The 12,305-nt window shown below is 40.9% G+C and overlaps 1 protein-coding gene across 1 annotated transcript; it reads left to right on the plus strand.

Annotated features, from left to right (window-relative positions):
• Positions 1-5,229: 5,229 nt before the first annotated feature.
• LOC120925122 (extracellular calcium-sensing receptor-like) lies at positions 5,230-12,049 on the plus strand. The gene is made up of 4 exons (XM_040335996.1): positions 5,230-5,369; positions 8,407-8,698; positions 11,562-11,873; positions 11,984-12,049. The coding sequence occupies exons 1-4, from the start codon at positions 5,230-5,232 to the stop codon at positions 12,047-12,049; spliced, it is 810 nt and encodes a 269-aa protein (XP_040191930.1).
• The last annotated feature ends 256 nt before the right edge of the window (positions 12,050-12,305 follow it).

A 12,305-nucleotide genomic window follows, 5' to 3' on the forward strand; every position in this document is an offset into this window, starting at 1 on the left:
AAAAAAATATCCAAACATTCCCTCCGCACTGCGTCTTTTACCCCATGGTGTATAATCGCACATCCCCCTCATCATTTAGAATTATTTTGATGCAATTTTGACCTGAAGTTGTATCTTGGAAACTGGAGCCAATGAATACTCAGGACTTTGTTTTCCTTTATTAGTGACACAATTCTGGTAACATTTTGATACTTTCATTTCATTTCTACTCTTTGTAGTCCAGTGTTATTGTAATATGTTTATATTTCAAATACATATTCATTTGTATAATTCATTTTGTTATAATTTATTAGTTGACATTTGTTATGATTGTGATCTGGAAATTCAGAGACATCCGAATCTCCAATCAATGAAAATTTTGTCTGAATTTTGATGTGTAAATAAATGAATTGCACATGTCTAGTGTCTACATGGAAGACTCTCCTCAGTGCAAAACACATAAAGGTTCTCTTGGAGATCACAAAACAATCCCCTGAAGAAATCTCAGACTGTGAGGACCGAGATTCTCTCATCTGATGAAACCAAAATGGAAATGTTTGGCCTCAATTCTAAATGTTATGTCTGGAGGAAACCAAGCAGTGCTCATTATACATGTGTGGGGGTGAGGCTTTAGCAGGGGCAAGGGTGGCAGTTGCAGTGGCAATTTAATCCGTGTAGAGGGGGACTCAAGGGTAGAGTGTCCAAAGTAGTACTGGTCACTTGTGAGGAGTATAAGGATTTATAATATAAACAAAATTCTGCAGCAATCAGCGATGGAGCAGTAATTTGGGTGCCCTGCATGTCCAACAAAATAACAACCTACAGTCTTGGTGTGCCAATTAATCCAGCAATTTACCAGACCGCTAACCCTGACTAAAAATCCATTGCCTACAAAAGAAAAGCTTTTGTTTAGCTTATTCATAGTGCAGTTGGTCAACAAGGCAAGTTTGTGATTTCAACGCAATGGTGTTGTTGGGAGAAGGATTTGCCGCAAAAGTATCAGCAAAAAAGTATCAGCGAGGGACATTAGCCGATCGGTGGCTTGTTGTAGAATAATTTTGGAGGAGGCTTTCAGCTGGTTTATACACCTAGATAATAGAGAGTGGACATGTAATTTGAAATCCTCCCCTACCAATCCCCCCATAGAGTTATGAAGTTAAAGAAAAATTGCATTCTTGCTGAATGTCCTCTTGATCCGCCAGGGCAGTCATCTAAAAATAGTGTAATCACTGAGGGTGAGGCCTAACCTGAGGAGCAAGGTGGAGAGTTACCCAGTAGGGGTCCATGGTCTGAAAGTATTCCAGGGTGGAATCTTACTTCCTCCATCAGAGGTAGCAGGGTAGTGGACACCACTATAAAATCTGTATGTGACATGGTTGAATGCATTGCTGAGAAAAAATAAAATGCTTGAGTGGTCGGGTATTTCTTATTATTATTTTATTATTATTATTATTATTATTATTATTATTATTGTTATATACGATTTATATAGTGCCAACAAGGTATAGGGGGACAACACAATTACAGTAAAGTTCAATAAAAAAGGTACAGGAGGGCCCTGCTTGTAGAGCTTACATTCTGCAGGGAGGGGGTGGTGGTACAAAAGGTAATAGCTGCAGAGAATTTGATGGGGGTGGCTCAGGGACAGTTGTTAGTTAGGTGTGGGATAGGCTTCTATGAATAAATTAGTTTTCAGGGATCTCCTAAAGGTGGACCGGGTAGGGGATGATCGGACATACTGGGGCAGAGAGTTCCAGAGGATGGGAGAGGCTCTGGAGAAGTCCCGAAGCGAGCATGGGAGGAGATAACAAGGGATCTAGAGAGCAGGGGGTCCTGGGAGGAGCAGAGGGGACGATTTGGGTGATATCTGCAGATGAGGTTGGTGATGTAGATGGGGGTGATGTTGTGAATGGCCTTGTATGTTATGGTTAGCATTTTGAATCTTACACAGTGGGGTAGGGGAAGACAGTGAAGAGATTGGCAGAGAGGAGCAGCAGTCACAGATCGCTTAGTGAGGTGTATTAGTCTAGCAGCAGAATTCATAATAGACTGAAGGGGTGATAGCATGCTTAAGGATAGGTCATTAAGGAGAGAGTTTCCAAGTCGGGATATAATCAAGGAGCGAATGAGTTGCTTTGTGGTGTCATAAAGTCAGAAAGAGTTGGATTCTGGAGATGTTGCAGAGGTTAAGGTGGCAGGATTTAGCCAGTGATTGAATATGGGGGATTGAATATATATTTATAACACCAAGTGTTCTTCAAAGCAAAGTCCACAAATAAACAACTTAATTGAGTCGGCGATGCGATAGCAGAGAATGAGTGCAGGCAATCTAGTGCTGGATTGAGAACCATATCAAAATTTCCCAACCAAATAGCTGGCATGGCTGGAAATTGGGCCATAAATAGAAAACCGTCACTAACTACCATAGAACTGTGGGGGGGGGGGTGTAACAGGCCAAAATTAGATAAGGATTCCCATACAATACCACATGCATAAAAATGAATCAGCCCTGAGGGGTCCAAGATTACTGATAGAATCTCAAATTGGACTGTTTTGGCAATCAGAACAGAAACTCCCCCGGACTAAGGGGTGTGCATGGCATGGCAATCCCAGCCTATCCAGGAGAGCTTAATAGCAATTTGAAGTTGCCCAGTAATGTATGTCTCAACTAGGATCACAGTGTAATTTGAGGTAATTAAAGACAGCGGAGCATTTAAGCTTATCACAGATTCCACAAACATTCCACGTGAGAAACTTTATGGGGGCCATGGGATAAGCAAGATCAAGACCGCCCTGTCAAAGGTAGTGATCAGGAGATTCTCCAGAAAGGTAGCAGGGCTGGGGATTTCTAATGCATTTAGGGAGGCCGATAAAGCAAAAAGCAAATCAAGCACCGGGCTTGATTCTCCAGGTCAACTGGTTTCTTTCTGAATTGCTGGATCTGATGCTGCATGGGTTCCGAGGTGTGCTTCTGTCCTCAGTTCGTCTGATCCTGGTCTCCATCTCTGTGATATGATCTCACAGTTTGTGCATATCAAGTCTTATGAGGCATATGTCCACTTTCACCTCCTCTATCTTAGTCATCAGAGTTGCTTGGCAGGTGGAAATAACCTTCAGCACTTTAGTGATGTCAGCCATGGCAGGATCCGGAGCTACTGCAGCAGCGGCGCCATCTTCCTTCAAGTGATTACGCTTTTGCCTCCGATATTTGCCCAGAGAAGGCGTAGGAGTAGTGGATTTATGGGACAGGGACATGTGGAGAAGGGTTGATAAAAATACCAAAAGTGGGCACTCAGGATCTCAGGAATAGGACAGACTGGAAGCAGAGCTCAGCACATGTGTACCCTACTCCAAGCCACGCCCCTCACCCACCACCCACTGTGTTTATTGACCCTTTTCAATTATTTTGTCTCTCAGTATTTAGACATGTACTGTAACTGAAGCATGCTGACATGTTTTAAAATATTTCAAAAAATTGTAGGGGGTGAAGTTCGACTTCACCACTACAATGAATTCTCAGCAATTCCCCGGCGTTCACAAAGTTTGCACATTTTAGACATTTGGCTGATAAGTTTGCAGGTTCACCAACAGAAATAAGGGGCAACCTATAATGCAGTGCATACTTATTGCCTCTAGCCATCTGAGTCACAAGAGCCGATAATGTAAAGGAATGGATAACCCAAACCTCTTCTTATATGAGGGTGGCCTTACAGCAGCCATATTGTCAGTGTGTGTCGGAATTGTTAGGGATATCTGACAATTCTGTGTAGGGAGAGATTTTTTATTTTGTCATTGGTACATCTTTTGACCTCTGCATTAGAAAATGTCAGCTTGTTGACCTTGCCTTGTCCTACTACACCATTGGTCTTCAAACTACGGCCCTCCAGTTGTTCAGGAACAATTCCCATCATGCCTAGTCATGTCTGTGAATGTCAGTGTGTTACAATGCCTCATGGGATGTGTAGTTCTACAACAGCTGGAGGGCCGTAGTTTGAGTATCCCTGTACTACACAATGTGATATCAAATACAAAAACAGGTCTACAATACCTTCTGCTGGATCACAGATTTATTGTCAAAGTAGAAGTCACAAAAAGTCAGACATCAATATAGAGACCTTGGCTCGCCACAGAAAGGTTTTTATACTGATTTCAAATTGTCAAATTCTCATTAGGATACTGAACAGCATACAGTGTAAAATTGTCCAGCAGCAAGATAGTTTTAGTTGGGGATAATAGGCCTAACTGGTGTAGGCCTAACTGGTGTATGATAACTTTTATCTTATCAGTTGGGATATGGGGTTTGGTGAATGATGGGCGGTGGATTAGGTGCACACTGTTCTTCAAACAAAAGGCAGCTAAAAGAGCAGACTGGCAGTAACATGCTAATATTCTAATTTATGCACTGCCATGGGGGACATGTACCGATTGAAAAAAATTAATAATACAAAAATAATAATAATAATAATAATAATAATAATAATAATAATAATAATAATCTACACAGAAGTGTCAGCTGTCCGTAACAACACTGATAATAAAGCTGCTGTGACCCCACCCATCCATCAATAGGTCCTCCATTCCTTCATCCATTCCTTGTGTACCGCATTAGAGGTTGTTCTCTATGTTGGTGGTGAAACTGTAAACTTTTCAGCCAAAAAGATTGTGAGTCACAAACTTTATGAATCCAAGAGATTCACCACAAATCTATGGTAACTGCTGAACCTTATCCCTACACCTGTATTTATACATAATAATAATAATAATAATAATAATAATAATAATAATAATAATAATAATATGAATATGAATATGAATATTAATAATAAACATGGCAGTCTTGGTCATCAAACTTCTCATTTTTACTGTTTCATGTACAATATGTCATAATGATATTTTTATAACCTTCACTTTCTACGGTGCTGACATAGATGGATTCTGTGTATTTTAGGTTTGGCCTTTTTTTTCTTACTCTATAAGCAGATTCATATTCCAGTCTATCAGTAATAAATAACAGAATTATTCTTTATAAACCTGACACTCTCACAGCCTTCAGCTGAGCCATGAAGTCAGTGTCAGGATCCTGGGCTGCTGTCAGTGATGATGAGGTCAGGAGAAGAGGAAGAACTCATTGGAGTCTATCAGAGACTCGGCCATGTTGTCTTCAGATATCCACTTAGAATATTGTGGTTGTTGTCTTTGTGTGTGACCCCCTGCACATCTGACACCCAGAACTCTCCTCACCGCTGTGATATGCCTATGATTGGTTATACATTTGAGTACAAGTATTCTCAGGATGGAGACATCGTTATAGGAGGGATATTCTCTGTACATTCTGTAGTGTCACAGTGGAGTGAGGAAGGAAGTTTTATTGAATATCTCGTGTGTACAGGGTAAGTGAAATATGAAGTGTAGGAAATTTTCCTAATGGTTGGACATGCATTTTAAGGCACCACAATAACATTATATAGTATTTCTGTTTCTGATGGCCAGAATTGCATTTACCTTTTCACCGGCATGAACAATTTTCAGCCTTTACATGTTGGGTTTCTATTTACTCTAAACAACTTCATAATTTATATTTTACCAAAGGTTGGGTAATGCATTTTATTTGTGTGCAGTAACATTACTTTTAGTGTATTTTTTTACTGACATTTTTTATTTGATAAACAGCACCTATACTATCATTAAAAAAATCAAACTACCACCATTGTATTCTGCAGGGACGTTGCTTTCAGAAAATATATAATGTTTGGGGGTTTTTAACAAATTCCACGCATTTTTATATTTTACACAAAAGTGGCTCTGACAGTGAAAGGATTAAAGACAATGCAGTCACAGAAAAATTCCCCTCGATCTGTTCCTGTTGTGGACTGACAATACTGATCTGTTTGTTAAATGAACTAACAAGGAATGGTGTCAGCTCTGCCAAGTTTCTTTTGCTAAACTAAAGAATGTCTCCCATTCTCCTCAACTCTACAACATGGGAGGATTGGTTTGCTGTCAAAGATGAAAACCGTGTGGGGGGGGGGTGTTGATTAGATAGGCAGAGTGAACAGGAATTAAAAAGAAATAACTAACATCCTTTGGGGTTGCCCTGACCCTGCTGGTGAAATTAACATTTACAAATGGAATAAAAAATTTAAGTTTAAATTGATGGAAAATCACAGCTACAGCCACCTACCAAACAGCTGAGAGTTCACCTAATCTATAGCAGACTGTTATCCGAGGGGAGGGTCTGGTATGGATGTTAATGGTGGACCCCACACAAAACAAACAAGTGTATAATTCCCCCTAAAGATGCATAAATGCCCCTTATCCCTGATGAGGGTCTGATAAAGATGTCAAGGTGTACTCAGAAAATGGCATATGGCCTCCCCATAAATATTCATACCAAGCCAGCGCCATAATAATGAGGAAAAGAGCCTCTTTCCCACAACCCTGGCCTGGTGGTAGTGGGGGTCTGCATGCTGGGGGGCTTATTGGAAACTGGAAACCCAAGATACAGGCCCTCCTCCCATGTGAATGAGTAAGAGGTACACAGTGCTCATTCATAGAATAAGTAATGCAAAAAAAATTCCACAACATAAATCCATCATCAATCAGTTTTCCAACATTTGTGATCCATCTCGCCATCATGAATGAGTGACGGAGCAGATTATGTTGGTGGTTGCCGGTTTCCTAATAACCAGTCAGAAGTTTAGTCACATTTACTAATACTGATGCCAAATGTCTCCCTTCCAGCTGGGGCCGGAGGTTTGACCGGGCCACATTCAAAATTAGTTCAGCCGTTTGCCTAACCTCCAAACAAGAAAAATGTGGTCCAAACCTGAGTTCAGACCAAACCCTCATCCCTAGTCATTGCCCCGGTCACAAGAGCCAATAATATACGGAAATAAATAACCCAACCCACTTTCTGGAAAAGAGGTGAGCTTACATCAACCTTATTATTAATGTGTGGGATCTGTTATGGAGAGCTGAAAATACTGTGTAGGGAGAGACACATTTTTTATTATTATGGTTATGATACTTCCCTCCCCCCATCATGGCAGTGGCCATTTCCAATGCCTTTTTGTTTGACAATAGTTTGTCTATTAGCTCTAGAAATGGACAGAACTAAAAAACAAGATTCTCCCCCAAGGACTTCAGGGGTTTGCTGACAGTTTACAAACCAGAATTTAAGCAAGATTGGAGAAACATTTCTCAAACTAAACCCATGAAGATTGTCTTATCTCTGGCCCTGAATGTCTCCTATGGCACGTCTGCCGATCCAACCAGCCTTGTAGCAAGTTTGTAGTCTCTGACCCTATCCTCTAGTAAGTCTCCATTCTCTGACCTTCTTCTGTAGAATTACATATACTGAATATTATGTGCTGCTACTTGGTGATATCAGGGGCTACAGCTGAGGTCCTCTAGACTTCCTAAATTTCCAACCATGGCTATAACTCATATAAGTGCAGGAATGATTGAATTTCAATCCCACCATAGATCTGTGGTTAAAAAGGATTGTCTTGAGTGCGGAAAACGTTCTTCACGGAGGTCATATTTATAGGCACATGAGAGATCTCACATGGGGGAGAAGCCACTTTCCTGTCCTGAGTGAGGGAATTGTTCCTCACTGAAGTCCTGTCTTCCTGTACATTGGGGGTCCCACACAACCCTCAAGGTGTATTAGTGCCTTGGGTGTGGGCAATGTCTTGTATATGAATGTTGCTGGACATGTGGGGAATAAGCACACCCTGATATACACCTCAGATATACTCCATGGCTGATCTTCATCATGTAATAAACAGTTCATAAGGAGATCAGAGATCACCAAAGACAAGGATGAAGTGTTGTACCGTGTGGGCCATTGATAGCAGGAGAAAAATAAAAAATGGAGTCATTACCTCTCATTAGCTGAGTACATTTTGTGGTGTGGAGACTTAGAGGCCTATTATGAATAAGAAAACAAATAGTTGATGGAATGTGGCACAGGTTTGCCCAGCCATGACAAATTTTGTCCATTATTTATATAACTCAGTGATTTCCCAGTATGTCCGATCAGCCTGTACCCTGTCCACCTTTAGGAGATCCCCAAAAACTAATTTATTCACAGAAGCCTGTCCCACTCCCACCTAACAACTGTCCCCCGAGCCCCCCCCCCCATCAAATTCTCTGCAGCTGTTACCTTTTGTATCACCACCCCTCCATTAGAATGTAAGCTCTACGAGCCGGGCCCTCCTGTACCTTCTGTATTGAACTGTACTGTAATTGTGTTGTCCCCCTATACATTGTAAAGTGCTGCGTAAACTCTTGGTGCTATATAAATCGTATATAATAATAATAATAATAATAATAATAATAATAATAATAATATATTTTGCCATAAATAATTTCTGCTTGAACCCTTGTCCTGTAGACCAATGAAAAACTTTCCATTTTCTGCAGGGTTTACCAGAGAGAATACAGACATCTCCTGGCTTTTATATTTGCTATTGATGAGATAAACCGCAGTCCAGATATTCTTCCCAACATAACTCTGGGATATCATGTGTATGATTCTTGTGGACATGTGAATAAAGCTATAAAAGACGTTCTACAGATATTGTCTGGACATACAAAGGAAGCTCCAAATTATTCCTGTATGGAGCGGGGTGCCCTGGCTGGTTTCATTGGAGATCTCCATTCTGACACCACTCTCCAAATGGCCCAGCTGCTGAGTCTATATGGTTACACCCAGGTAAGAAAAGAAGAATTTCCTATATTATGTAACGTCAGGACAGCGAGTTTTCCTTATGGTGAGGTGGGTCAAAAGGGTACAAATAATCCTTGTGGCAAAACGTTGTAAACTATAACATTGTTCTAAATAAAGAAGGCAGTGCTGTGTAGAGATGGTCCAATGGTTCAGTCCAATCTTTGGCTTGTATGGCATTTGGACAAATGCCTGAACTTTTGCCCATTCAGTCCCCTGCAGATCATACCCTATATTACCAAAAGTATTGGGACACTAGGTGAAAAATATAAATTTCTGCCATTTTTCTCGTCATGAAAAACGGTCGTGTGTACGCGTTATTAGAGGGGAATTTATCAACACTGGAGCAGCCAGAATCTGAGGGGAATGGTGTATGACAACCAATCAGCTTCTATCTTTCATCTTCAACATTTAACTAAACAAGCTGAAGATAGAGGCTGATTGGTTGCTCCAGATTCTGGCAGATCCAGTGTTGATAAATTCCCTCCTTAATGTCATATTATTGGCTTTCACTGATGGCTGTAATCATTTATGAAATAATACATTTACAGGTGAAACTCAAAAAATTTGAATATCGTGCAAAAGTTCATTTATTTCACTAATTCAACTTAAAAGGTGAAACTAATATATGAGACTCATTACATGCAAAGCAATATAGTTCAAGCCGGGATTTGTCATCATTGTGATGATTATGGCTTACAGCTCATGAAAAACCCAAATCCACAATCTCAGAATATTAGAATATTACATGCAATCAATAAAAAAAGGAATGTACATAGAACAATATCGGACCTCTGAAAGGTATAAGCATGCATGTACTCAGTACTTGGTTTGGGCCCCTCAATGCGGTGTGGCATGGACGGTATCAGCCTGTGGCACTGCTGATGTGTTATGGAAGAGCAGGATGCTTCAATAGCGGCCTTCAGCTCTTCTGCATTGTTCGGTCTCATGTCTCTCATCTTTCTCTTGACAATGCCCCATAGATTCTCTATGGGTTTCAGGTCAAACAAGTTTGCTGGCCAATCAAGCACAGTAATCCCAAGGCCATTGAACCAGGTTTTGGTGCTTTTGGCAGTGTGGGCAGGTGCCAAGTCCTGCTGGAAAATGAAGTCAGCATCCCCATAGAGCTCATCTGCGGAAGGAAGCATGAAGTGCTCCAAAATCTCCTGGTAGACGGCTGCGTTGACCCCGGACTTAATGAAGCACAGGGGACCAACATCAGCAGATGACACGGCTCCCCAAATCATCACAGACTGGGGAAACTTCACACTGGACTTCAAGCATCTTGCAGCGTGTGCCTCTCCATTCTTCCTCCGTACTCCGGCACCTTGGTTTCCAAATGAGATCATCAGAAAAGAGGACTTTTGACCACTGAGCAACAGAGCAGGCCTGTTTTTCTTTAGCCCAGGTAAGATGCTTCTGATGCTGTCTGTTGTTCAGGAGGCTTGACAAGAGGAATACGACATTTGAAGCCCATGTCCAGGATCCGTCTGTGTGTGGTGGCTCTTGATTCTCTGACTCCAGCCTCAGTCCACTCCTTGTGAAAGTCCCTAGCACTTTTGAATTAGCTTTTCTTGACAATCCTCTCCAGGCTGCGCTCATCCCTGCTGCTTGTGCACCTTTTTCTTCCACACTTTTCCCTTCCACATAACTTTATATTAATGTGCTTTGATAAAGCACTTTGGGAACATCCAACTTCCTTTGCAATTACCTTTTGAGGCTTTCTCTCCTTATGGAGGGTGTCAATGATGCTTTTCTGCACAACTGTCAGGTCAGCAATCTTTCCCATGATTGTGATTCCTACTGAACCAGACTGAGAGACCATTTAAACCCTCAGGAACAATTTGCAGGTGTTATGGCTTAATTATCAGATTAGAGGGGGACACTTTGAGTCGAGAATATTCCACCTTTTCACAATATTCAAATTTTCTGAGATTGTGGATTTGTGGATTGTCATGAGCTGTAAGCCATAATCATCACAATGATGACAAATTACGGCTTGAACTATCTTGCTTTGCATGTAATGAGTCTCTCTCATATATTAGTTTCACCTTTTAAGTTGCATTAGTTAAATAAATAAATTTTTTGAGTTTCACCTGTACTCTTGTATCTTTATCTGATTGGTCCGGTGAAATAAAAGCACCACTAAAACCTGCGTATAGATCTATTATAGACAGCTGAGATTACATATGTGTAGCTCTAAAAAAAAAAAAAAAAAATTAAAATATTTTCTAAGGTTTTCTTCTGTCCAATTGCATATTAAAGTGGAGGTTCACCCTAAAACAATTATATAACATTACATCCAGCATACTGCCGACATGAACAGTATGCTGGTATTTTTTTTTTGTCCGTACATACCGTGATATTGTTCTTTTCCCCCCGGCTTCCGGGTTCTGATTCCCGCGGGACTGGGCGTTCCTATTCAGGAGGTAGATGATTGACACCTGGTGAAAAACTTCCCAAGGTGCATAAAGCGTGTCACCAGTTTTCCGTAAATAGCCAACATGCGATTTGGCGCTATACGGCGCCTGCGCCCGCAGTGTAGAGCTGACTGCGCAGGTGCCATATAGAGCCGATTCGCAGGTCGGCTATTTACGGAAAACTGGTGACGCGCCTTATGCGCCTTGGGAATCATCTACCGCCTGAATGGAAACGCCCAGTCCCGCGGGAATCAGAACCCGGAAGCCGGGGGGAAAATGACAATATCACGGTATGTACGGAGAAAAAAAAATACCAGCATACTGTTGATGTCGGCAGTATGCTGGATGTAATGTTAGAAAATTGTTTTTAGGGTGAACCCCCGCTTTAAGAGTTCCACAATATTTATACAGACGGTTTTCTTTCTTTCTAGATTAGTTATGGAGCCAGAGATACTTTGCTGAGTGATAGAAAGATGTATCCAAACTTTTTCCGGACAGTTCCGGATGATGAGATGCAATATGTGGCCATAGCAAAGTTACTGGAAAGGTTGAAGTGGAACTGGGTCGGGATCCTTACATCTGATGATGAATACGGAGAGAGGGAGATCCGACATCTTAGCAAACATTTATCTGATCATGGAATTTGTATTGAATTCAAGATTCTGGTGTCTATAAATAATCATAATAAAATTCCTCCAGAGCTGCGGAGCTCAACCACGGAAGTTCTTATTATTTGTGGCTCAGTTAGTCTGATTTATTACAATTTTTTGTATAATAATGTCCCTTATTACACGGAGAAAACATTTATTATACCAGATTCTTGGTCAATGACTGAAATGTTTTTTGCTCTCAGTTACTGCAGCTTGGCGTTTACATTCCCCTATCTCTACATAAAGGAAATGCTGAAATATTTTTATAGCATTTATCCATCCAGCCGCCCAAATGACCCCCTGATGGAAGATATTCTCATATCTGAATTTCAATGCTTTTCAAAAAACCAAATGAAAAATGTCCTAATTCCACTCACAACTGGACGTCCTCTTAGGAACTGCAGTGTGGAGACACTTCCATTTGATTTATATTATATTGATGAAAAAACATCCTATAGAGTGTATATCTCAGTCTACATTTTGGCTCAAGCATTACATGACATGGATTTCTCTTTTAAAATAAAT

The sequence above is a fragment of the Rana temporaria genome, chromosome 1 (genome assembly GCF_905171775.1).
Source record: "Rana temporaria chromosome 1, aRanTem1.1, whole genome shotgun sequence".
Lineage (NCBI taxonomy): Eukaryota > Metazoa > Chordata > Amphibia > Anura > Ranidae > Rana > Rana temporaria.

Coding starts and splice junctions, on each gene's coding strand:
- LOC120925122 (XM_040335996.1), top strand. CDS start 5,230: ATGCCTATGATTGGTTATACATTTGAGTACAAGTATTCTCAGGATGGA. Junction 8,699..11,561: donor GTCTATATGGTTACACCCAG/GTAAGAAAAGAA, acceptor CTTTCTTTCTAG/ATTAGTTATGGAGCCAGAGA. Junction 11,874..11,983: donor TTCTTATTATTTGTGGCTCA/GTTAGTCTGATT, acceptor TTTTGCTCTCAG/TTACTGCAGCTTGGCGTTTA.